The sequence below is a fragment of the Myotis yumanensis genome, unplaced genomic scaffold (assembly GCF_028538775.1).
Source record: "Myotis yumanensis isolate MYYU_CA2020_CCGP unplaced genomic scaffold, mMyoYum1.0.hap1 SCAF_4, whole genome shotgun sequence".
NCBI classification, from domain to species: domain Eukaryota; kingdom Metazoa; phylum Chordata; class Mammalia; order Chiroptera; family Vespertilionidae; genus Myotis; species Myotis yumanensis.
In genome coordinates, this window is record NW_027223755.1 from 93,337,306 (window position 1) to 93,362,834 (window position 25,529).

At 44.6% G+C, this 25,529-nt stretch overlaps 1 protein-coding gene across 3 annotated transcripts in view; it reads right to left on the reverse strand.

Moving 5' to 3' along the window:
• Nucleotides 1-25,529, reverse strand: part of CLEC16A (C-type lectin domain containing 16A) — a 227,042-nt gene that overhangs the window by 192,126 nt on the left and 9,387 nt on the right. For all 3 annotated transcript variants that reach the window (XM_070412976.1, XM_070412975.1, XM_070412977.1), the window contains exons 2-8: nucleotides 20,943-21,071; nucleotides 16,988-17,121; nucleotides 10,488-10,636; nucleotides 7,512-7,617; nucleotides 5,437-5,560; nucleotides 2,139-2,313; nucleotides 570-623 (exon numbers count right to left, since the gene is read on the reverse strand). In XM_070412976.1, coding sequence (XP_070269077.1) covers nucleotides 570-623; nucleotides 2,139-2,313; nucleotides 5,437-5,560; nucleotides 7,512-7,617; nucleotides 10,488-10,636; nucleotides 16,988-17,121; nucleotides 20,943-21,071 — 871 coding nt within the window. The remainder of the gene's footprint in view (nucleotides 1-569; nucleotides 624-2,138; nucleotides 2,314-5,436; nucleotides 5,561-7,511; nucleotides 7,618-10,487; nucleotides 10,637-16,987; nucleotides 17,122-20,942; nucleotides 21,072-25,529) is intronic.

A 25,529-nucleotide genomic window follows, 5' to 3' on the forward strand; every position in this document is an offset into this window, starting at 1 on the left:
TTACATAATTACGAGAAGGAAACACACTTAAGGGGGGGAGGCAGACAAATTGGCTTAAGACGCAAATCTGGGAACTGAGGCTGCTACAAGATACCTTCCAGAAGGTAATCTGGGAACTAGAGCCATGACAAAAGCCTTTAAAAACAGCCTCATTAGTGGAAGTCTATTAAACCAGGGTCGCTGTGTGTATGCACACAATAGTCCTGCAGTTTGGGGCTTATTTCAAAATGCCATGAATAAGACCCAGACAGTCCACATTTCCAGGGTATTTAGAACACTCCTTGGTTGTTTTGGAAACCTCAATCCTCATGGTAAAACTCAACTACCTAAGTGCCAGGTTAGATTTACTTTTTATTTCTTGTTTAATTTCCATCCACTACCATGCAGAAGATACTGGCACCTCTACTCGGTGTGTAGAAAACAGAACCCCCATTTATTTTCTTATCTTATTTCAAGACGGGGGACACTATGAGAGAAGATAGGACAATGTGACGGGAAATTTCTGAGGGGCAGCAGCATTCCAAGGTCCCCTTCATGTGGTGGGGAAATGGGCACATGATCAAACATACCTGCGACAGAAGATAGAGCGACACCGGCAGGCTGATTTTGGGCCGTTCTCCTCCCTTGAACGTTGAGGGGAAAGAAAGAGGGAGAAGCCCAGGTCACACAAGTGAATAGCACAAAATACATGCAGCCAAAAGCCATCTGTCTGGAGAAGAGGCACCCTGTCCCCTAATTTCCTCCCGGACCTTGAGTTATTCTGGCCTGGCGCTAGCTAGTCAAAAGTCCACTCTGCAAAAGAAATTCACCACCAATACCATTTGCAAGACTATGATTTTTCCACCTGAGAAATCTTTCATCATTAGTCACGGATTAGAGGTTGGACCCAAAAGAAGAATTGGCTCCTTAAATTACCAAGAATGTTAATTTTTCCCAGCTGGGACATGGAGAGCCCAAGTCCCGGCCTGCCAGGAAAGCCTCCCCCCCCCCCCCCCCCCCCAATCCCCAGGGGCCTATTCTCAGGAAGAGCTTTTAAAATGGAGCAGGGAGACTGCGGTATTATAGCCTCTGAAAAGCCTCTCCTTTGCACTGAGCCTCACCGAGCTCTAGCTCACACCAACCCTGAGAGATCTTCAGGACCCTGGTTTTGCTCAGGGAGGTTAACTGCCGTGTCCAAGGTCAAGAGTAAGAAAAGGGAAGAGATAGAATTTAAACCCAGGTCTGAAAAAGCCACTTCCCATGCTTTCTGTCTGCCCTCCAGAGCTGCCTCTGCTAGACTTGGTTAGGGCTGCAATTTTCTTCCATTTACTTATTTTTAGTAAGAATCTCCATCTTCTACCTCCAGAAAGAAAGCTGCACCCCTGTGAGACACATCTGGCTCTGTCCCACCTCCTGCTGAGGCCTCTGCCCCTTAACTCTGGGAGGGACTGGGCAGAGGCCTCCACTCCCTGAAGCAGCATTTCTCATGGGGGAAGCAGAGAACTACCAGCTCAGAATTTCCTGGGGGCAGGAGGGGGCAGGTTAAATATGGAGATTTCTGGTCCATCCCAGACCCAATGGATCAGCATCCCTGAAAAGGGGAAGACGCCTGAGGATGTGCACTTTTAAGAAAAGCAGGCATTCTCCCCACGAGGAACTCTGAGCCTGTTAACTGGGGACAGTCATTGCCCTGGAAGCTTTTCAAGTGCATTCCATCCCTTCATGTCCATTTTGTGCAAGTTTTGTGGCTGGATGGATCTTTTCCAAATCAATTAACCCTGGCAACTGCCAGAAAAAGTTACCAAGGATGAGAACACCTCAAGAGAAAGATGCACAGAAGCCAAAAACCTAAATTCATAGAGGTTTCCTGTTTCATTCTGATGTCAGTGTTCTTTTCTCATTCACTTTTACAGTTTTTACAATCTACCCCCTTCACACACACACTCCTGGCCCGCTCCTTTCTCCTTCGCCCTCCCCCCGCCCCCTACTTCCAGGAAATAAGAGGAAAGGAAAAGAAAACCAGTGTGCTTTGAAAGGAATTGCTCGCAGGCTCGAAGCTGTGGCCCCTTGCAAAGCTCAGGCCTATTCAAGGTGACTGTCCTTCCCTCCTTCTGAAGACCTTCAGCCCGCAGAGCAATGGGCCAGGCCCCCAGACCCACCTTGTCCTGGTTCTCCAGTGAGTACACGTAGAGGGGCAGGAAGAGTCTGTTGAGCAGGTGGTCCGTGAGCACGTCATTGAGGAACTCACAGTTGATGATCAGGATGTCATTAAGATAGTGCAGGTGGTCCAGGTGCTCAGCCACCAGGTCACTCAGTTTTCCTCGATTCCGGTGCCTGCCAATAAAAATGACCACCTCAGTCTGGAATCCAAAGCTCAGAGCCCTTGGACCTAGACCAATGGCCTGAGACTGAGGTCACTGGGTGCACTCATTCATACAGCAAATATCTGAATTAGTTTCAAGAAACATCTATCCTGCCCTACCAGTGGGGGACACAAAGGGAAAAGGACCTAGGCCACTCTAATGTGTTGATTTTAGGGGACTCCTGGGGTACCCCACCCTCTGGGGGCCCTAGTATAACTCACCCCCACCCCCAGCCACCACCACAACCACAAAAAAAGATGGGTAAACAAAGCAAAGAAACAGCTAAGCTCTTGGCAAGCCATTTCACAAGAGGAGCCACTAGCCAATGTGGCAAGATCCCCTTGCTCCCAAGATAAGCAGTATTAATGGAGCAATAAATCCTTGCTAATTAAAATGCTCTAGAGGAGTTCTGAGGAGAAAAGCAGGCCTCAGCAGCTACGTGGGACCCACTGGCCCTGACCTTATGTGGGACAGAGCGCAAAGACATGACATCCTACCTCAGGCCCCAGCGGGTCTCTATCTCCTTGTAGTGAACCAATAGCATGCTGGTTGGCCCCATGGGTGAGTCAGTGTCAGCCTCACAAAGGATGCAGAGCCCCTAAAATAGCTGGTGGGCTCATTTTCCCCACCCCCAGAGTGGTATCTCTTACAAAAAGTAATCTAGATAGGGTAAGACATTTTGTTTGTATTATGGGTATTACTCAAGTAATAGATGGCCATTTTAGAAGACAGAAAATTGAAGAAGAAAATAAATAAAATAAAATAAAATAAAGCAAAGCAAAGTCTCCTCTAGCTCCACCACTAACAGATGATATTTTTGGACTTGTGTCCCTACATTCCGTTTTTCCACATTTCTATCTCCCCACAGTCTCACCTAAGATGCAGGTGTTATATATCTATCCATCCAGTCATCTCTACTTTAAAATCGGGATCAATTTTGCTTCTTTTATATATCTTTGGATAATCATCCTTTATTATACTTGAATACGATATGTAGTAAGTATTTATGGCAAATACATGTTGTAAAGCCTAATCGTGTAATGCAGTGGTTCTCAACCTGTGGGTCGAGACCCCATTGGCAGTTGAACGACCCTTTCACAGGGGTCGCCTAAGACCATCCTGCATATCAGACATTTACATTACAATTCATAACAGTAGCAACATTACAGTTATGAAGTAGCAACGAAAATAATTTTATGGTTGGGTCACAACATGAGGAACTGTATTTAAAGGGTCAGGAGGTTGAGAACCACTGGTGTAATGAGTACCGATGGACCACAGCCCACCTGAGACCTAGAACATTCATACACCTTTCACAAGCTTTACCCCACTTAAGATACTGTGGAAATTTTTCTCCCACAGGATATCTAATGCACTTTACTTTTTAAACCTTTACTTTAAAAAACTCTTATCATAGCAATATATGCAGATGAGTTTAAAAATCAAATAGTACTGATAAGCTGATAAGAAAAAAAAAATAGCAGCTCCTGGACCAACCTCCCCCACCCCTGCCCACTCTCCACAGGAGGTGGTTTTTAACTTTTAGTTGTTTCTGTGGTAAAATCGGAGAGAACCTCTATTTTGTGACTGAGCCGCATTATGTTCTGCATTATGTTATGACAGAACTCTTTGTGCTCCTTCCACTCCTTCCCCCCAATAGTCATTAACAACTGATGTTGACATTATCATAGCCATTCACTGCAGAGACAAACAGAGGACTAGGGGTTCATGTCCTTCCTTGTATAACCTGTTCTTCTCTCTGGAGTTAACTGCCTCCTTATGTTTCATATCTACACCTGCTCAAATCCATATGAAATTGCTCCATCAGATTTGCCATCTACCTTTCCTTGCTTTTTTTAAAAATTTTAATTTAAATTCTTTATTGTTTAAAGTATTACATATGTCACCTTTTCCCCCCATTGACCTCTCCCGGGCTGCTCCCACCCCTTCTTGCTTCTTTGTCAACATGAGATCGAATATGCTCTCTCTCTAGTCCCCTCCCCCTAGGGAACCTCCTTCCCGAGTCCCTTTATCATCCTGAGCCCTTCTGGGTGTGACTATCACAAGTCTGTGCAAAGCTGTCACTCTGGGACAGTGGTTCTCAACTGACTGCAATCTTAAAGGAGACATTTGGCAATGTCTGAAGGCATGTTTCATTGTCACAACCGCAAAAGGAGTGCTACTGGCATCTAGTGGGTAAAGGTCACGGATGCTGCTAAACAGTTTACAATGTACAGGACAGCCCCACAACAGAAAATTAGTTAGTTCAAGAGACCAAGAGTGCCGGTTGGAGAAATCTTTCTCTGGAATTTCTATTCATTACTCTAGGGCCCAAATTACCATCTTCATCTTTTTAAAAAGACAAAAACAAAAAAAACCCCACAGATATATTGAGATATAATTCACATACCGTAAAATTCGCCCCTTTAAACCACAAAATTTAATGGGTTTAGTGTATTTGTAGAGTTATCTAAGCATCATCACAATCAATTTTAGAACTTTTTTATCCCCTCCCCTCAAAAAAGACCTAAACTTAGAGCCAGTTACTTCCCATTTCCCCCATAACTGCCCCCCCTCCAGTCCTACAAAACACTAATCTACTCTCTGTCTCTATGGATTTGCCTATTCTGGACATTTCATATAAATGCAATCATACAATACGTGGTCCTTTGTGTCTGGCTTCTTTCACCGAGCACAATGCATTTCAGGTTCATCCATGGTGCAGCACGTATGAGCGCTTCATTCCTTTTTATTGCCAAATACTATTCCATTGTATGCAAATATATTTTGTTTACTCATTCACCAGCTGACAGATCACTTTCATCTTTTTACCAGCCGCCTATCACCCCATCTACAGGTGTACTGAATTTACTAACCCTCATTCTCTCTGGAAGGTATCTGAGTTGTCTCCAGTTTCCCACTATTATAAAAAGTAGACAGGTGGGTGGAACCTTTCAGAGTATGTAAGTCCATATCATGCCTACACATAAGCGAGTAAGTTTTGTTCTAATGTTTATTTTTCCTCGATAAAAAGGAAATTCTCCCCTAATCACTCTGTCTGTCTACCTAACAAGTACCCCACAAGGTCACTTACTCCTCATCAGTCTGCACACAGTTATCAAGTTCGATCACGTGGCTCCCGATGAACCAGACCAAATTGGAGAAGTAAGGGACAGCAGTTTTATCTCTGATATAATGTAGCATGGCCTGGTTATCCACTGGGAAAATTCACAAAAGAAGAGAAAAAAAGAGTCAAGCTACCAAAAATAACTTGGGGGAGATTTAAAAAAAAAGAAACCATAATAAAAAAGTCAGCTACTATTATCTGAATCTTTTCTGTTTTCCCTGAAAATACTTGAAAATGGTTATTTTATTCATAAAACTATACTTATCAAGGCAGTTCTTATGCTATTTTTATGATTAATAAAATTAATTAATTGAGTTCAACTTTAATAGTGCATTAGAAAGCCTACTTATCAGTGGTGTGTTTAGCTAGACTACAATGAAAGCTACATTCTTAAGCAAGTTTCCTGTGTATACATGTAATGATAAGTTAAGAAAGCGAAAAATCAGAGGTTAATAACTTACATGACACTGGAATAAGGAACACGGGACTCGTCATTGAAGGAAAGGCAAAAAACAGACAACGGTTAACAGGGTTAGGAACTGGGATGGTGAGACAGCTGCTCAGAGGGAGAGAGCTAGGGCAGGAGGCATCTAAACTAAAAGACACAGGTTAGAAGAGAACAAGAGAAAACAGATAACAGGAGGCAGCAGAACTGCAGCCTGGAGCAGGTCGCAAACTCAGAAGCCAGGCTGGCAGAGGACTCAGTGAGTGAAGCCAGCAGGCCTGGCCAGTGAACTGGGGAGCATAATTGCAAAGGGGGCCACTGCTCCTCAGCACAGGTTCACCACCATCCTGCAGGACTGTGAGCCCAGAATAGCCAAATCTGCATTTTCAAGTCAAAAATCCAGATTATTACCCAAGATCTTCTAATTTTTAAATACTGGCAACTATAGTCCTGGCTGGTGTGCAAGGTGGTTAGAGTGTCGGCCTACACACCGAAGGGTCACAGGTTCAATATGCACTGAAGGGTCACAGGGCATGTATCTGGGTTGCAGGTTTGATCCCCGGCCCCAGTCAAGGCCCATGAAGGAGGCAACCAATCAATGTGTCTCTCTCACATTCAATGTTTCTCTCTCTCCCTCCCCTCCCCTTCCACCCCTCCTTTTAACTGTGTCTGAAAATCAATGGAAAAAATATCCTCGGGTGAGGATTAAAAAAAAAATACTGACAACGATATAATTTTTCAAAAAATATCGAAGCCAATTAAAAATTGTCTGAGGACTGGATTCATCTAACCAGGCCCTCAAATTTCGACCTCTGGATAGGCCCCACTGAGCTCTTAGAAAGGCTCTTCAGTTTAACACAATCCCAGAGCTAGGCTGGAGTGAGTCCCTGAGGAGCTCTTGCCCCTCCCAATTAGGGGTCATCTCAAGTAACAACATGTGAATTTGTGAAGGCCAAAGCCCTTTGGTCCCTGAGAAACAGACCCAGCTTCAGTGTGGTGATTACAGGGAAACTAACCAGAAGGTATTACCCTGAGGGTCAAGTCCAGGTTGGGGAGGGAGAGGGGACTTGTGTGCAGCCAGCCTTGGTGCTGGTGTGGGCAGGGAGCTGTGGTAGCCTTTCTCTTGGAGGCAATGATTTGGGTATTAAGTTCATCTTGAAAGAAAGGAGGGCTTTGCAGCAGGCTGAGAATACAATATTGCCCCCTGCTGTTCATGATGTGAAATGCTTTTATACATGATTTAAAGATAACATACCCCCTGGAAGATATTTTATAGGCCAAAACAGAAAAATTTAAATCTAACATTTAAAAGATAACTCTGTTTTATCTAATTATCACATGACCACTCCAAGTCCCACATGTGCCTCTCTTAGAACACTACTACTTCTGTGTCAGCACTAAGATAACTTACATGACACTGGAATAAGGGACAAAACTGACTATGCAGGGAAAAGACAGTGGTACAAAATTCCTGTAAGGGGCCAGCTAAATGTCCAATGCCTACAAGCCCTTTGTGAGACAAGCAACCACAGCTACAGTAAATGAGCTCCTGAGAGGGAGCACTAGCTGCGAGGCAGAAATCATAAGGAAAACTTACCTTTGTAGACGTTCAACGTGATGGTTCTTACAGCAATTCTAACCATGCTTTCAGGGTGATTGAAAAATTTGATGGCTTCTGTGTACAGGGCAAAGTCATTAGTGTGCTAAAACAAAAGAAGTACCAAAAAGAAGTTACAAACCCATAAGACAGGCCTGCCCCCACCCCGGCTTTCTGAATCCTATCACAGACATCAGTCAAAGACCCCCCAAAAATATTACCAACATGGACGTTAAGCCAGTGGTTCACTCCCAATGGGGAATGTCGGAAGGAATGGAGAAGGGAGATCATGGAATAGAAAACAGTCCAGACCCAGGCTAATGATCTGTCCTACCACTTCTTAGCTGTGTGATGTAATATTTCTAAGCCTCTATTTCTTCATTTAGAAAATGGGGATAATAATTCCCACTTCATAACTGCCAGGAATAAATGAGGTTACTTCAAACACAATGCTAACTCCAGCACCTGATACCTAATAAGTACTCAGTAGTAATGCTGGTTATTATTAGATGCTGCTAAAAAAAAAAAAAAAAAAAAAGCAAATGTCAAGTTTTACTACATCCAGCATCTCTCTTGCCTATTATATATTCCTCCATTTGGAAATACTAAAAGTGTATACAATATCATGGTGGAGGAGGGTCTTAGGAATAGTCTGTCATTAAAAAGGGATCATCAGAACAGACAAAACAGTTCAGAACCACAGAACTCCCCTGAAGAGGGCCTAGAAGAGAAAGCTGGCGTACTCGGCTGCCGTCTTCTGGCCAGTTTTCCCACAGGCTCCAGAGCCAACTGAGGAGCACTCACGGCAGTAAGGGAGTGGGGACGAGGCCACCTCCAGCCACTACCACTGTCTGATAAGAAAAACACGACTTTGAGCACCAGAAGTCAAGTGTGCACTTAACAATTTGGTAGCAACTGTACTGGCCCACATGAAAGAGGAAACCAAGCCCACCTCAACAATGAGGCTCCCACCACTCCTCTGGTGACCAGCAGGATCTTCTTCCAGAAGCATCACTCTGGCCCCAGAATCCCAGCATCCTGCCCTCTTAGCTGGATGCACAGAAGCCCAGGTGCACCTGAGTGGAGGGATAGTGTTTCTCTCTCTGATCTGAGCTTTGCAGGTGGGTTTTCTTCCACCTGGAAGAGCCCTTCAGAAAATGCTAATGTCATCTAAGTGGTCTCTAAACATGTTTATTGAGCACCTACTACGTGGCAAGGCCACACAATGTTGATTTTTCAAATTGCCACAGTTTTTTGTGATTGGCAGCTAGTATTCTTCCCTTTGAGGCCAGCTCTTCCCCACTACCAATCCAGACAAACAAAACCGAGGTTCAGGCCACTGTTGCTGCATCATATGGAAATAGCTAGATGGACTCTGCTCAAACTCAAAGGATATGTTTGGGACTATGATCTGATTTTAGATTCGAGGCTTCACAGCATATGTAACCACCGATCAGAAGACACCTGCCATGCAAACAGCAAGTGGTTGTGTGATAGCTGGCCTCCAAGATGGCCCAATGATCCTCACCTCCTGTATTCACACACTTCTGTCGTCCTCTCCTACACTGAATCAGGCTCTCTTTGTGGCCTAAAGAATATGGCAAAAGTGATGGTGTGTGGCCTCTGAGGCTGGGTCATAAAATGTATTCCAGCTTGCCTTGGTCTCTTGGATCATTCATTCTAGGGGAAGCCAGCACCAACTGGCCAGCCATATGAGCAAGCCACCTGGGAAACAGAAATGCCAACCCTAATCCAGCCTTCAGATGATGCCGCGTCACGAGATATCAAGCCAGAAATGCTCTGCCAGGCCACTCCCAAATTCTAGACATACTGTGTGATAAATGTGACACAGTTCTGACCAGAGAGACATGAGAGGAAGTCTGCTGGGAGGCTTCTGGGAAAGAAGGTTTTGGGAAGTTAAAGAAACCAAAAAGGAAAGTGATCTCATCAGGCTTTTCAGCAGTGGCATGTGAGCATGTGAGGTTTGGAGCTGCTGCAGCCGTATTGAGATCATGAGGACCACGCCTGAGGAAAAGATGCCAACTGTATGGTCGGCAGAGCAGGAAGATGGAAAAGCCTGGTCCTTGGTGAAGGGGTTAGCCACAGGATGGACCAGCCTCAGGACAGCTGGCATCTGTAACTTTTGGTATAAGATAAACTGGCTTTATTGTTCAAGCTACTTTTAATTGTGGGAACAATAGCAATTTATTTATTTAAATGTGTAGTAATTCTCCCAAGGATTACTAGGGATGTTAACTTCTAAAGGACAGCAATAACACACGGCTGGTGTGGCTCAGTGGTTGAGCATCAACGTATGAACCAGGAGATGATGATTAGATTCCCAGTCAGGGTACATGACTGGGTTGCGGGCTCGATTCCCAAGTAGGGAGTGTACAGGAGGCAGCTGGTCGGTGATTCTCTCTCGTATTGATGTTTCTCTCTCGCTCTCTCTCTGAAATCAATAAAAAAAATCTATATAACTTTAAAAGAATAGCTATGACTTTAGGGAGCCAGGTACATATTAGGTGCTTTGTGGGCATCATCTCATTTAATTCAATCCCTGTAAAAACCCTACAAGGTATATATTACCATCCCCATCTCTTAGAGGAAGAAACTGAGGCTTAGAGCACTGGGACTTCTCTAAGGTCACACAGCAGGGAAGTGGCAAAACTGGGTCTGACTGGACTTCCTGTTTTCCCCACAGGGTAACACGACCCCCAAATAAACTTCCACACACTTCTCCCTGCCAGGTATACCGCTCTCAGTTTGCAATAATTGAATTTTACATAAGAAATGAAAAGGTAACTTATTAAATTTTAAAAAGTAAGCATGCCAAGGCCACACAATGTTGCTATGAAAATCAGAAAGAACAAGCACATAAGTGCTTTGTAGACAGACAGGAGGCCACCCGGACAGAAGGTGCTGCTCTGACCAGCTGGCTTTGCATCCAAATGCACCTCCCCGGCAGTCACTTACCTCATTGTAAAAAAAATGGACAGTGTGGTTGTTGAGTTTTAACGAAAGTGTTTTCAGGAACGATATATAATATGCCATAATCTCTTCATCGGAAAAGTCAAACTTATGTACAATGATAGAATTTACATAATTATTAGAGAGCAAATAATCTAGAGGGAGAAAAACAAAACAAAAGAACAGGTTAATTCGTGCTGGAGGATAGACAAGTAGAGAAAGGTAACAAGCAGATGACCATATGAATATACACAAAGCAGTCAACCTTCTGGGTGGGTGGGGTTAAACAAGCTAACAGGGAGCAGCTTAACCTTTAGCCACAAAGAAATCAGCCACTATGCGTAGACACCAGAAAGTTCAAAAGCAATGCCAGAGAAAAGCCCGGGGTACCCCACCCTCCCACACCAAGCAGAAAAGAACCCTTGAACATTTTCTTCATTGCTGGCACAACTCAACACCGAGCTGGGAGTGGGACAAATGAGTTGGTGCATGGGCATTTCACAATCAACCCACGGATGAGGGTAAAAAGCACTGTATTATATAAAAAGTTTCCCCATTTTGCCACCAAAAGTCACCCCATCATTCCTGAATGCCACAAAGGGCCTTACACACATGGTTTTTTTCTCCCTATATAGTTTTTATAGCTTTTCATAACCTCCACTACAGGCCTAGCACCAGGCTGAATGCTTTACACTGTAACTGTCACAACGATACTGCAGAGTAGGCCTCATTCTTCCCATGTTGCAGATGAGTAAAAAAAAAAAGCTCAGAGAGGTTGATTAATTTGCCCCAAGAAACAGAAAGTTGCAGAGATGGAACTGGAAGCAAGGTCCCATGTCAAAGCCTGTGTTAATATCATCACTAATGGGGGTCAACAATGATGAGGGCCTGGAGGCACCGGGGCCAGCGGAAGAACGGCTACTCCCTCGAAGCTCCGTGCCCCTGGCCCCTTCAGAAATGCAGGTTCAGCATGGTGAGAGCTTCCCATGATGCAAAGGAAGCTGGGTAACACAGATTTTAATGCTGCATCTCCTGAATTTGCAATGTTGGCCACTAGACTGGCTAGTTTTTAAAGCTGTGCTGGCCTGAAAACCTAAGTCTGTAGACCAGCTGTGGCCTATAGGGCCCCTAGTTCGTGACCTTGGCATTGGGCCCTCCTCTAAGTCCTCACCAGCCACCCTTCAAAGCAGGCTCTGCTGTATCCTGTCTGTCCTCTGGACTGCCAGCTTGTGAGCTCTGCACCACCCCAGGTGCTTCCCCACAAATGGTTAAAGGCAGAGCACCATCAACGTCTGCACCTACAGGCAGACACACAAGACAGGAGAGTGGAGTGACTCGGAGTGTGGTCCTCGGAGGAGCAGCACGGCATCACCTGGAGCTAGTCAGACATGCTGGATCCTGGGTCCATTCCTGACCCCACTCACATCTCTGGGGGTAGGCCCGGGACTCTGCGTGAAGAAACCCCACAGGGCTTCCCACCATCTCGTGTGTGAGACACTGGGTTAAACATGGACTTGGGTCTGCACTGCCTCTGCCACATCCTAGCTGGGTGACCTTGAGCAAACCACTTACTCTCACCACTCCCCAGTCTTCTTGTTTGAAAGCTAAAATAACAATGCCTTCCTCACGGGGCTGTTCTGAGAATTAAAGATAATACACAGAAATCACTAAGAACAGTGAGAGACACAAAGTAAGCACTCAATAATGTTAGCTGCCATTACTTATTATTTCATTTGGAGATTCATAGTCTCTACCACCATATTCCCAGGACTGAACACAGTTGCTCTTGGGTGAATCGAAAATAAACCAGTAAGTTATTTGGTGCCAAAGAGGTACATAACTTAGGCCAAAGAATTACTGAAATGACTATTTGGAATCACCAAACACAATATAAAGGGCCAGCCAGGAGCCCAGGGCCATGAGAGGCTATGGCAGAGGCTATGGCAGGGGCTACGGCAGGGGCCACAGCTGGGTCCTCCTCAGAAGCCAGCTCTCCAGAAAAGCCACTGCACTCAACACACAATGGGTATTCTGGCTGCACAGACAGGCCATGAAGTCTGTAATCTTAGAATGGTTTTCAAAATTTCTTGATCAGAACAATAACTGAGGTAGATATTGGCGTCTGCTCCAAGAGAGGAGGCAGTGTGTCTGGGATGAGGGCCCAAGAATCTGTGTTTAAAAATGAGGTACACATTCCACAAATCTTGACTGTACGGCTTGATATATGTGGAAATGCACATATATAGGAATGTTAAGTACATGTACCTGTGAACTGATATATATATACACTTCACAAATCTTAGGTGTCTGTTTAGCTTGATGAATTTTTGCAAATATAGACACCATAAGCACCACCCAGACCAGACATAGCATATGTCCAGCTCCCCAGAAGGCTCCCCATGACCTTGTCCAGTCATTACCCCCTCTCTAAAGACAACCCCTAGTCTGACTTCCATCATTAACTGGCTTTGCCTGTTCTTGAACTTCATAGATATGGAATCACAGTATGCACGCTTCTTGTCTGGCATCTTTCATCATATCTGAGAATTATCCATGTTGCTGCACCTAGTGGTAAGAGTTCATTCCTTTTTTTCCTTTTGCAAAGTATTCCATGCTTTGAACAGTTTGCAATCTACCTGCCTAGAATCTTGACAAGCAGTCCAGGTGATACTAATGGCCAGAGTGCTTCTTTTTCATTCTGTCATTCTGGCTATAGATGGGGACAAATGAGCTGGCAGGAGAAGGGAGAGTTGAGATGTCATGGTGAGCTTCGTTGTGACTGGTTAGTGGCTTCCGGGCCACCAGAGGTGCAGACACCAATGCTGGTAGCTTCAGCCTTGCAACGTGAGCCTCTGGGCTGCATTCTCAAGGTGGAAAAGCCACATGCTCCAATCATTACAGCAGGGACTTTTCCAGGGCCTCCACAAAATGACTCTGTGGGTGGTGGGGACCACCCTGGGGGCAGCGGAAGGGCCTCTATTATTCGGCTGGAATTTTTCTCCTACCCCCTCACTGTGGGGCTGACTTTCTGTGGTATCCTTTCATAATAAACCCAGGAGTCTATAAGTAATCTCAGTCTCTCAGCCTTCTGTCACTTAGGTCACCAAAATCAGCAGCCAACAGGTGCCCTTGTGATATGGCTGCTTGTAATAGTGAAAATCCGGAAAACACCTAAATGCCCATGGTCAAGTTAAATAAGTTATGGCCCAGCAAATGCAGCTCTTGAACTAAACTATGTAAGGTTGCATGAACAGGCAATCAGAAGGTCTAAGATAACTGGTAGGTTAGGGAAAAGTAAAACAAACAGCAAAATGGTATCTGTCTGAACTGTAGGGTGAGATTCTACAGAACTATTGCTTTCTATATTTTATAATGTTTGATTTTTTAAAATATATGTTTTTATTGATTTCAGAGAGAGAAAGGGAAAGGGAGAGAGATAGAAACATCAATGATGAGAGAGAATCATCAATTGGCTGGCTGCTTCCTGCATGCCCCCCACTGGGGATCAAGCCTACAACTCAGGCATGTGACCTGACCAGGAATTGAACCGTGACCCTCAACCACTGAGCCACACTGGCTAGGCTGTAATAGTTGATTTTTTTTTTTTGGTTGTTGCTTTATAATGATGACATTTTCTTTCCATAATTAGAAAATAAAAATAAAAGCAAAAGTCATCTATCTTCTTACCCACATAAATCCAAGTTTTATACAAAGTAAGTGACTTCTCCATTTTGGCAGGCTTATAAGTACTCTGGTGAATTTCCCCTAAAGCTAGTGGCATCTGCCTGGGTTTCTTACAGCAGGGCACCCTTTTTAGACACAGTACATGAAAAGTTATCTAATCCAGGAACCCCAGAATTTTAATTGTCCCAACTCCTATCTTTAATGAGTAGCCGGGCTTAGAAAGGGTCACCACAGAACAGACATTTGGAGGGAATGCTAGATTTCATAATAAAACCAACCCTTCCAGACACTTCCATCTATCTGCCAGACCCAGTACTATGCTCTGCAAACACACTATCAAACTTAATCCTCAAGCCACTCCCTTTCCCAAGTACTAGGAACAGCGGTTCTCAACCTTCCTAACGCTGCGACCCTTTAATACAGTTCCTCATGTTGTGGTGACCCCCAACCATAAAATTATTTTCGTTGCTACTTCATAACTGTAATTTTGCTACTGTTATGAATAGTAATGTAAATATCTGGCATGCAGGATGAATTTTCAGGGGTCGCGACCCACAGGTTCAGTAACTAGGATAATCTCCACTGCAGCTTGGAGAGTTCACTCCCTGGAGCACACTGGGGGAATTTATGGCAGAACCAGCCTGGGGCCTAGTTGGGTCTGAGCCCAGGGCCTGCACCACCGAGTTGGGTCTTGCCCTCTCGGAACTCTCAGAAACCACACAATTCATGTGCAGTGTAACAAAAGTTGAGAACCTGTGGGACGCGACCCCTTTGGCAGTCGAACAACTCTTTCACAGGGGTCGCCTAAGACCATCCTGCATATCAGATATTTACACTACGATTCATAACAGTAGCAACATTACAGTTATGAAGTAGCAACGAAAATAATTTTATGGTTGGGTCACACCATGAGGAACTGTATTTAAAGGGCCAGAAGGTTGAGAACCACTGACTTAGGGAGAGACAACTCACATTCATCTTGAAGCAGTAGCACCATCTAGTGGTGGTTTCTGAGAGTCACCATTCAATTGCTCTTCCATACCTCTTCCTCCTTCCCCAAAGGAATGCCAATGACACCATCACTACCTCCTTCTACCCAACAAAAACTATTTTCTTTCTTTCTTTTTTTTTTTTTTAATATATTTTATTGATTTTTTACAGAGAGGAAGGGAGACGGATAGAGAGTTAGAAACGTCGATGGGAGAGAAACATCGATCAGCTGCCTCCTACACACCTCCCACTGGGGATGTGCCCGCAACCAAGGTACATGCCCTTGACCGGAATCGAACCTGGGACCTTTCAGTCTGCAGGCCAACGCACTATCCACTGAGCCAAACCGGTTAGGGCAATTTTCAAACCTATATTGGGGACCTAGAACCTGCCTCTGATGTAGACATTCAGTCACTTGTCTTCTTTTCCTTAGTTACTAGGGCTTGGTGTGGTCACCTTGGAATAATACAGGTAGTGGTCAAGCATGGAGGACTAGGAGCTAACAGGGTTTCTCACCCTCAGCACTGCTGACATTTTGGACTATAAAGTTCTTTTGCTGTGGGGCTGTCCTGTGCTTTGTAAGATGTTTAGTCGAACCCCTGGTCTCCACCCATGAGATTCCAGTAGCAGCACGCAGTCCCCCAACCTCCACCATCTTTACAACGAAGAGTGTCTCTGGACATTGGCAAATGTCTGCTGGGAGCACAATCACCCCCAACTAAGAACCATGGAGCTAACTCACCTGGACTGAACCTCTTCTCAATTTTGGCCTTGCTAGAGCTGTCACCTGGGCCAGTGACTCAAACTCTCTGAGCATTAAATGAGGGCAGCGACAGCACCTGCCTCTCAGGGGAGGTTGTTTAGATGAAGACCAGGGGCTTAGTGAGGGCAGGGAACAAGCTCTGAGTCACACAGGTGTCAGTCGGGGAGGTGCCAAAGCCCACGCCCTGCATGCTCTGGCTGAGTTCTTCCTCCCCGGCTGCTTCCAATGCTTATTCTATTGGCTGATAGACTCCAACTCATTAGTAATAAATTATAAACAAGAAATGCCAATGCCCCAGAATCACTCGGCAACAGACCCTCTCTTAGCCATTCAAAGCACCACCAAGCAGGGATAAACATGATGTTATGGACTGAAATGTGTCCTCAAAATCCCTATGTTGAAGCCTTAACCCCCAATGTGACTGTTTTGGAGATAGGGCCTTAAGGAGGTGATTAAGGCTAAATGAGGTCATAGGAGAGGGCCCTAATCCAATAAGACTGGTATCCTTATAAGAAAAGAGACAGCCCTGGCCAGTGTTGTACAGTGGTTAGAGTGTCAGCCCACACACTGAAGGATCGAAGGTTCGATTCCTGGTCAAGGGTCCGTACCTGGGTTGCAGGTTCAATTCCTGGCCCAGTTGGGTGTGTGTGAAACATTGATCTCTCTCTCTCTCTCTCCATTTCCCTACCACTCTTTCTAAAAAAATCAATGGAAAAAATCCTCAAGTGAGGATTAACAAAAAAGGAAAGAAAAGGAAGAGACACCAGAACTTGCAGTGTGTGCACAAAGAAAGATCATATGAGGACACAATGAAAAGACAGCGATCTGCAAACCAGGAAGAGAGACCTCACCAGAAACCAACATTGAAGGCACATCTTGGATTTCCAGCCTCCAGAAAATAAATTTCTGTTGTCTAAGCCACCCAGTCTGGGATACTTTGTCACAGCAGCCCAAGTACACTAAGATATATGGCAAACACAGACATTTGAAAAACAACACAAAAACCATGCCAAATTACACGCGGCCAACTCTCAGCAGTGCAGAGGCAGGTGTCAAGGATTGTCCTTACAAAGTGAGGTCTCGTGACTGATATTCTCAAAGAGGATGTTCAAGGTCTGCAACAGCTGAACGCACACATAGCGGCCTGATTTCTGCCGCAGGATGTTCAAGAAGAAAACGAACATATTCTTCTCCAGGAAGAAGCTGGGGAGAGAATGGGACAGCGTCAGTGGTTTGTTTCCACAGATGGAAATCCAAGTCATCCTCTGATTTCATGCTTAGCACATGTGTACCCCCCAATCCCCAAAGGCATTTGCAGAGCAGCCAGACCATGCCACCTGCACAGCCTCAGCTTCCATGCTATCCATCCAGCTCCCACGATGCTGGACAGGAAAATGCAACCTTCCCAGCTCTCTTCTCAGAAGGCAAGAACAGTGCTGATTCCGGAAGCAGTGAACTACTACATTTCTGACAGAATGAGAAAGATCTTCACCTACTCAATGATTACACAGTAATCTGTGTTTAAAACTTGGTAAGCAAAATATTTGGTAAGCAAATATTTTATATCCTTCCTTCTTCTTACTAAGCCTCTTTCCTTTGCTCTCCATGTCTTTGAGTGTTAAACAACAATGGGATATAAAGGGTTTTGGTTTCCAAACTGTCAAGTTTGTAGTTTCCATGTCTGGGGGAAAAGAACGGAAAGGAAACAGAAGATGCTACCATGGTGGTAGGACCCTAGCCAGTCCCCAAGTCCACATTTGCCTTTCTTGTTCTGGACAGGACTTGTTCTGCACGCAGCCTGGGGCACTGACATTTAGGAGTACACTTTGGTTTTTTTAGTCTTGAAAAGGAGACAGAACTCCTTAATGCTTTTCTTTAAAGAAACAAAGTGATGTTTCTAGTTATGTGTTCTCTGAGTTCAAGCTAAGAGCAAATAACCTCTCATTTTGGGGTACTCCAAATAAATCGCTGCAGTAACATGTGTCTGCTGGTTGACTTAGTTTTAGTAATTCTCTCCCCTCCACTGTCAGTTCCACAGTAGCAGGACTGTGGGCCACATAACTTCTGTTTGAATCCATGAAAGGGTAAATGAATGAATAAATTACCTTAAAAAAAAGACCCCTAAAATCTTTTCCAACTCTGATTCTGGGAGCCATTCACATGGACCCCCAGAATATTCCTAACATTTGACCTATTTTGTTTACCTGTCTACCAAGGATCACACAACAAGCTTACTGCAGCGTAATGATAACCAACATGGGAACTTATTAAAATGCCTGTACCTAGATTTTGCCCAGAGATGTATCCCCTAGGTCCAGCATGAAGTCCAAGGGCCTGGATTTTTAAAAACACCCTGGAGAAGTACAGAGGGGGCTCCTTGAAAAATGACTAATTCTAGGGCTGGGGCAGAAAAAAACAAAAAATGAACCTGGAGCATCTTAAAGTACCAGAAAGTAAGGAAGTGCTCAAAAACAAAAGAATGGGGGGGGTGTCAAAGGACACAGGAACCAACCTGAAGGAGCTTCCAAAGCTGGAGCCAATTCAGCAACAAAACAAATAACACTGTATTGGATTATAATCCAAAGTATAAAATAAATATCCATGCATTCATATTGATATAAATAAATGACTGAATACATAAATGGGAAGAAACAAATCTTCCATGCAGAACTTTAAATAGTGTATGTAGATACTTCCCCCTTGCAGAAGATGGAGCTTAATTCCCATGCGCCCAGGTGGGATAGGTACTCCTCAAAACTGCCAAGGTCATGAAAAACAAGGAAGACTAAGAAACTGTCACAGGCCAGAGGAGAATGGGGAAATGTAACAACTGAATGCACTGTGGGAGCCTGGACTGGGAGTCTGGATTGGGATTCTAGAGCAAAAAGAGGATATTAATGGAAAATGTGGCAAAATGGAAATCAAGTTTGGAGTTTATTTAGTAGTTAGGTACCAATGTCAACTGCTCAGATTTGACAAATGCACTTTGGTAATCTAAGATGTTAACAATGGAGGAAACGGGGGTGGGGGGGGGTGGGGGGGGGACATATGGAAACTTTCTGTACTATCTTTATAACTTCTCTGTAAATCTAAAATTATTCCACAATAAAAAAAGTATTCAAAACAAATTCTCTTGGGGACTCTGCTAGGCAGCCACTTAGGAATCCCTGGGCCTTTAAGAGCTCAGGAATTTTTCTAAGCTGACAAATGGACTAAGGAGGACAGTTTCTAAGCTTTAACCCAAGGGTCTCTCTCATTTCCAAAAACAGATACTAACCAACCAATTCTCCATGGAACCTTAAAGAAAGCTAGTCCCGTTTATAAGCAACACCTCACTTTATTACTCCTATTATCCTTTGGGGATCATGGCCAGTGTCATAGGTTTGTGTTTTCACAAGTAGCTTTATTTAAATAACCTGATCGATGAAAACATAGAGCTATCCAGAAAATCAGGATATCTAATAAGAAGCCATGTTAGAAATGGAATACCTTTTTTTAATGGTCTTAAAAATGGCCTCAATACTTATAATTGAGATTATTTTATATAAAAATAAAATCTATCAGGTGGTTGTCACAATCCAAACTCTTCTGCACTCAGACCCTGAGACAGGTCTATTGGGGAAGTAGTCTTTGCTTTTTGTTTTTTAATTTAAATCCTTTATTGTTGAAAGTGTTACATATGTCTTTTCCTCCCCCCACACCCCTCCCCCACGACCTCTCCCCAGCACATGCCCTCACTCCTCTATTGTCTGTGTCCATTGGTTATGCTTATATGCATGCATACACCGCGCCCGCGCCCCCTCCCCCCCCCCCCCCCAATCTTCCCCTGCCTTCCCTCTGAGGTTTGCAGGGCTATTCGATGCTTCTATGTCTCTGTATCTATTTTTGTTCATCAGTTTATGTTGTTCATTATATTCTACAAATGAGTTTTGCTTTTTAACCAGCAATAGGGACACCTTTATTTTATTTTATTATGAACTGCTAACATTTCTTACTGCCTAGACCAGTGGTCGGCAAACTCATTAGTCAACAGAGCCAAATATCAACAGTACAACGATTGAACTTTCTTTTGAGAGCCAAATTTTTTAAACTTAAACTATATAGGTAGGTACATTGTTATTAACTTAATTAGGGTACTCCTAAGGCTTAGGAAGAGCCACACTCAAGGGGCCAAAGAGCCACATGTGGCTCACGAGCCGCAGTTTGCCGACCATGGGCCTAGGCCAGGGGTGGGCAAACTTTTTGACTCGAGGGCCACAATGGGTTCTTAAACTGGACCGGAGGGCCGGAACAAAAGCATGGATGAAGTGTTTGTGTGAACTAATATAAATTCAAAGTAAACATCATTACATAAAAGGGTACGGTCTTTTTTTTTTTTTTAGTTTTATTCATTTCAAACGGGCCGGATCGGATCCTGCCCGAGGGCCGTAGTTTGCCCACGGCTGGGATAGGCCCTAGACTATACCAGGCACTAGACAGGGAACTCTCTCTCCTTTAAAGATGAGGAAACTGAGGCTGGCCTAAGGTTGCTCATCTAGAAAGTATGAGAGCACCATGGGCTCTGGTACGAGGCACTGCTTCAGTGCTTACCAGCTGTGTGACCATACACATAAATAGGACAAGGCCATTACCCTGGAGTCACTGGGAGACGTAGTGGGGTTATCTCATCAAGAGCTCAGCTCTGTGCCTGGCCCATCAGTAAACATAATAAATGTTTGCCCTTAGTGTCTACCCCAGTTCATTTAAAGTCTAACTACCCAGGACATTGTCTCCTTCCTTGGGGGTGATAATCAGACACTACTGGAAAAATTACCCGTATTTTCAAATTTTCTAGAGACTCATTTTCATACTTCCCATTTTCAGCTGTGGTGTTTCAGGACATTTTATATAGATAGAGGAATAGATATCCGTGCAAGACCAAACTGGCTTCAAATTCTGACATCATCAGAATGACTCATGATGTGCATTTAGAAACATATTCAAAGGAAGACGAAAAAAAATTTAAAAACATTAGAAACCCTTACTCGAACACAGAGCTGTCATTCTGATCTCCCCAAATCAGGATCTCGGTGATGGAACGGATGGTCTCCACTAGCAGGTTCCGGTTCTGTTCTGTGACTGTGGTGTTTTTGGTCAAAACGTGGTACAGATACCTGAGAGAAAGGAAAGAATAGTAAAGATTACCAACTGATATGAAAGCCAGGCTCAATGACCATTAGTAACATTTGGGGGACAATATGGCTGTGCTTTTTCACATCCAGTTAGCACAACTGCCATTCAGATGATACAGAACTTACCATTCAGGAAAAATGGCAGACACTTCTTCGAAGCATTATATAACCAGGGACACACCAACCCCAACTGAGGTAAGAGAATGGTCAAGTCCTTGAAGACAGCCATCCTCAAACTTGAGTGTGAAAGATAATGACCTGGAGAACTGGATAAAATGGGGGTATGAAAGCCCACCCAGAGATTCCGATTCAGGGGGACCGAGGGAAGACCAGGCATTGGCCTTTTTCACACACTCCCCAGGTCATTGTGATGCTAGTGGAGCAAGTGGAGACACATGGTTCAGGTCTGAATGCTTAACATAAGACCTGCATGAGGTGGTGTCATGGCTTAGGGAGGGTGGTCCCAAAGCCAGCGCCTGGGTAAAAATCATGTGCAATCACAAGATTACCCTTGGATTGCTCACAATTCCCTTAAAGTTCAGATCACCCATCAGAACTGATGGCTCACATAAAGTGGGTTGCTCGCAGGACACTGATCTTATGTGCTGAGTGCAGATTGTTGGAATTCACAAAGTCAAGTGGGCTTGAGACTATGGCACTATATTTCACCCACCCAAATGGTCCTAAATGGTCCTGGAAGGCCCACGCTGCTCCAGACCTATGCCAGCTGCTAGGGCAGAGACAGGAAGGCCGAGGCCCATCCTGGAAGCCCTCTGCTGGTGGTGAGGGCAACTGAATGACTGAGGCCAGTGCTGAGCAGTGGTGGACCCAGAAGCCTGGTCAGACGCCCTGGGAGTGGCACGTGACACAACTTTTAAGAGATGGCATCGTTAGGGCCCACAGACTGAGGTAACTTGAGCTGCTTAGGGAGCCTCAGACTTGGGAAGGCGAAGGGAATACCAAGAGTCACCTCTTGGTTTCTTCTATGGCCCCCTTTAGTTGGGGGTGGGGGCTAGTGAGAGCAAGACAGGAAAAGATTAAATAGGATCGTCCCATCAAAAAACAAATCTCTAAAAATGTGTAAGAAACAAAAGACAGACTGTTTCAGAGGGAATAAGGAGCGATCTACTACTTAAGGGGGCTGGTTTTAATTTAAAATCACATGCAACTTCTATGCCAGTGGTTCTCAACCTTGACTGCACATTAGAATCACCTGGGAATCTTTTTAAAATCCTGATTTCTGGGCCTCATCCTCTGGAAATTCTGTTTCTTTGTTATGGGGTGGGGCCACAACATTAGCAACAAAGAAACAGAATTTCCGGAGGATGAGGCCCAGAAATCAGGATTTTAAAAAGATTCCCAGGTGATTCTAATGTGCAGCCAAGGTTGAGAACCACTGTTATTCAGTAACCAGAATAGCCCCCGGAAAACAGAAATCTCCAACACCTGTGTCCAAATCTATAGGCAGGGCTACAGACGGGAGCAGAAGCTAGTTTTCCTCAGAGATAAGGTAACTCCACGGCACCGTTTCAGCCTGGGATGAATCACCAGGGCACTCGTGAATCTCTATCTTCATGCCGCCTTGACTCATCTTCTCCAAGTCAAAGAGCAGAGTTTCACATTGTGGTTTACAGGCCTCCTGCATCAGAATCACCTAAGTTGCAGATTCTAGCTCCCCATCCCAGATCCACAGAACTGACTCCTGGGTGTGTTATATGACGGTGAGTCAGCTCTGAGTCCTGGTAACCCTATGAATAAGTGATGTTCACAATGTCCTGTCCTCAACAGCCCTGCTCAGCAACTATAGACTCATGCCTACAGCTTCTTTTATGGAGTCAGTCTGTCCCTTTAGTCTTTCTCTTTTCCTGCTGCCTTCTATTTTTCCCAGCATTAATGTCTTTTCCAAAGAACCCTGCTTTCTCATGATGTCCCTGCAGTAGAAGAGCTTCAGTTTTGTCATTTTTTTGCCTCCAGCAATGTTTCAGGCTTAATGTGCTCTAGGATCCACTTGTTCATCTTTCTGGAGGTCCAGGGTATCTGTAGAGCTCTCACCACCATATTTCCAATCAGTCATTTTCCTATCAGCCTTCTTCACTGTCCAACTTTCACAACGGTACATAGTAATTGAGGATATGAGGGTGTGGATGTTAACCTTGGTATCTAATGACATATTTTTGTGGTGATCCTTCCTAATTCTTCCACTGCTGCCCTTCGAGTCTCGGCCTTCTTGAGTTCTTGGCTACAGTCCCCATTTTAATTGATATTTGAACAAAGTAAGCAAAATCTTTAACAATTTCAATAACTTCACTGTTAAAGTTGTGTATTCCTTCTGTTGTCATGAGTTTTGTCTTCTTGATGTTCAAATGCAAGTCCTGCTTTGGCACTTTCTTCTCACTTTCATCAGAAGTCATTCAAATCATTGCTACTTTCTGCCGTAAGATGGTGTCATCTGCATATCTTAAGTTATTGTAATTCTTCCACCAATTTTCATTCCTCATTCCTCTGAGTCTAGCCCAGTTTTTAGTATGTTATGTTCTATGTACAGATTAAACAGGGAGATAAAATTCACCCAATCTGTCACTTTTGCCTATAGGAAACCATTCTATCTCTCTCTACTCTGTCCCAACAATGGCTTCCTGCCCACAATACCGGTCACATCAGGACAATCAAATGCTAAGGCACACCCGTTTCTTTCAGAGCAACTCACAGACTCCTAAGTGCAGGGTCCCAAATCTGCATTTTGAATGAGTTTACACTAAAGTTTCAGGGTCACTGCATCTCTCACACGATGGCCATCAATAACACTTTCCATGCAGCCCACAGCATACCCACTCCCTGCTATGACAGGCACTATTGGTGCCAGGGGAGAGGCAGATTCTCCCACTCTGGTGTTTCCTTGTGTGTAGAGGATGACATCCATTAAGGATTAGAGAGTAAAATCTTTAGGACCAGCCCTGACTTCTATTCACTGTGCCTGGAATGCCCTTGTTGCCCTAACCAATCACTAAACTCTTACTACTATTTAAAAACCTACCTCCGGCACCTCTTGGTAAAGCCTTCTTTAAAGAACCTCCCCACCCTCCTGCCCTGGGGGATTTGATTAGTCCCTCCTCTCTGGTGCCTCTGTACCCATAGGTATTTGCTGCTGCACAGACCACCCTCATTTGCAATGATCTGCCTCCCTTCCTAGACATGAGTTCCTCAAGATCAGAAACATCTTATTGATCCTGGTGACTCCAAAATGCCTGGTTCACAGCAGGTACTCAATAAATTCTGAATGGCGGGAAGGTAGGGGACCGTCTTCATGAACATGTTACATCAGAGCATATAAAGACTGAACATAGCCAAAGGTCCAAAGCCAAACACAGCAAGTGTCAACACAGAGAGGCAGTGAAGAGCTCAGGCTCTGGGAGTGTAACAGACAGACCTGGGCTTGACCCCTGACTCTGACACTTCCTAACTATGGAGGTCAGAGTCAGCCTCCATAAGGCACCAGTAACAGTCAAGGCCTCCTCGCTGAGCTGTTCCAGGGGTTGGACATGATAACACATAGAAAGAGCCAAGCTTGGCATCTGGCACACAGTAAGCATTCAATAGATGCAGAATTAGCTGCTACTATTATTATTATGTTGCAGTCGTCATGATTGGGGCCCTAATCAACATTATTACTAAATTATACATGGAATATTCTCAGAACTTAGAAAGGAGAGTTCACGCTGGATCCATTCATGAAAAGAGGACTTCATGGGACGAGTTATGGAGCCATCCAGAGAAGCCAGAGCAGGAAGTGGAAAGTCTGGGCTTAGCTGGGTAATCTTGAGCAAGTTAGTTAATCTCTGTTCACCTCAGTTTTATCAACCATAAAAAGGGAGCAGCAATTGAACCATAATGTTTTAGTACCTACCTATTATGGTGTTATTAGGAGGAATAAACAAGTAAAAAGACAGATACATAAAATGGCAGTTTCTATATATGATACTATTATTGTTTCCATCATATCCTTCGTTAACTAATCTATGAAAAAAATTCTAGTAACTACGAGGAGGTCCTTACAGACAAAACCAGAGGAAAGGGCAGGGTAGTAAGTCCTGCAAAGAAGATTCTAGAAGCTCCCACATGTGGTGCATGGCCTACAAACCTGATTCTATGTGAAGGGCTTCAGGTGACCTCTCCTTGCTGCTGAGGGGCGATTGGGGCAGCAGATGCTGCTCACACGCGCTGCTGGCGCCAGCCCCAATCACTCCACGCTGTCAATGGGTGTGAGTGGGGCCAGCGCTATCAGCGCATGGGAGCTATCAGCGCATGGGAGCAGCGGTGGCGGCAGGAGGGGCTGGGCAGGGGCATGGAGGATGGGCCGAGACCCTCCCCTGTGCCTACAGCAGCCTCACGGCCCACAGTTCCTTTCAAGGTACATGAATTCGTGCACTGGGCCCCTCATTG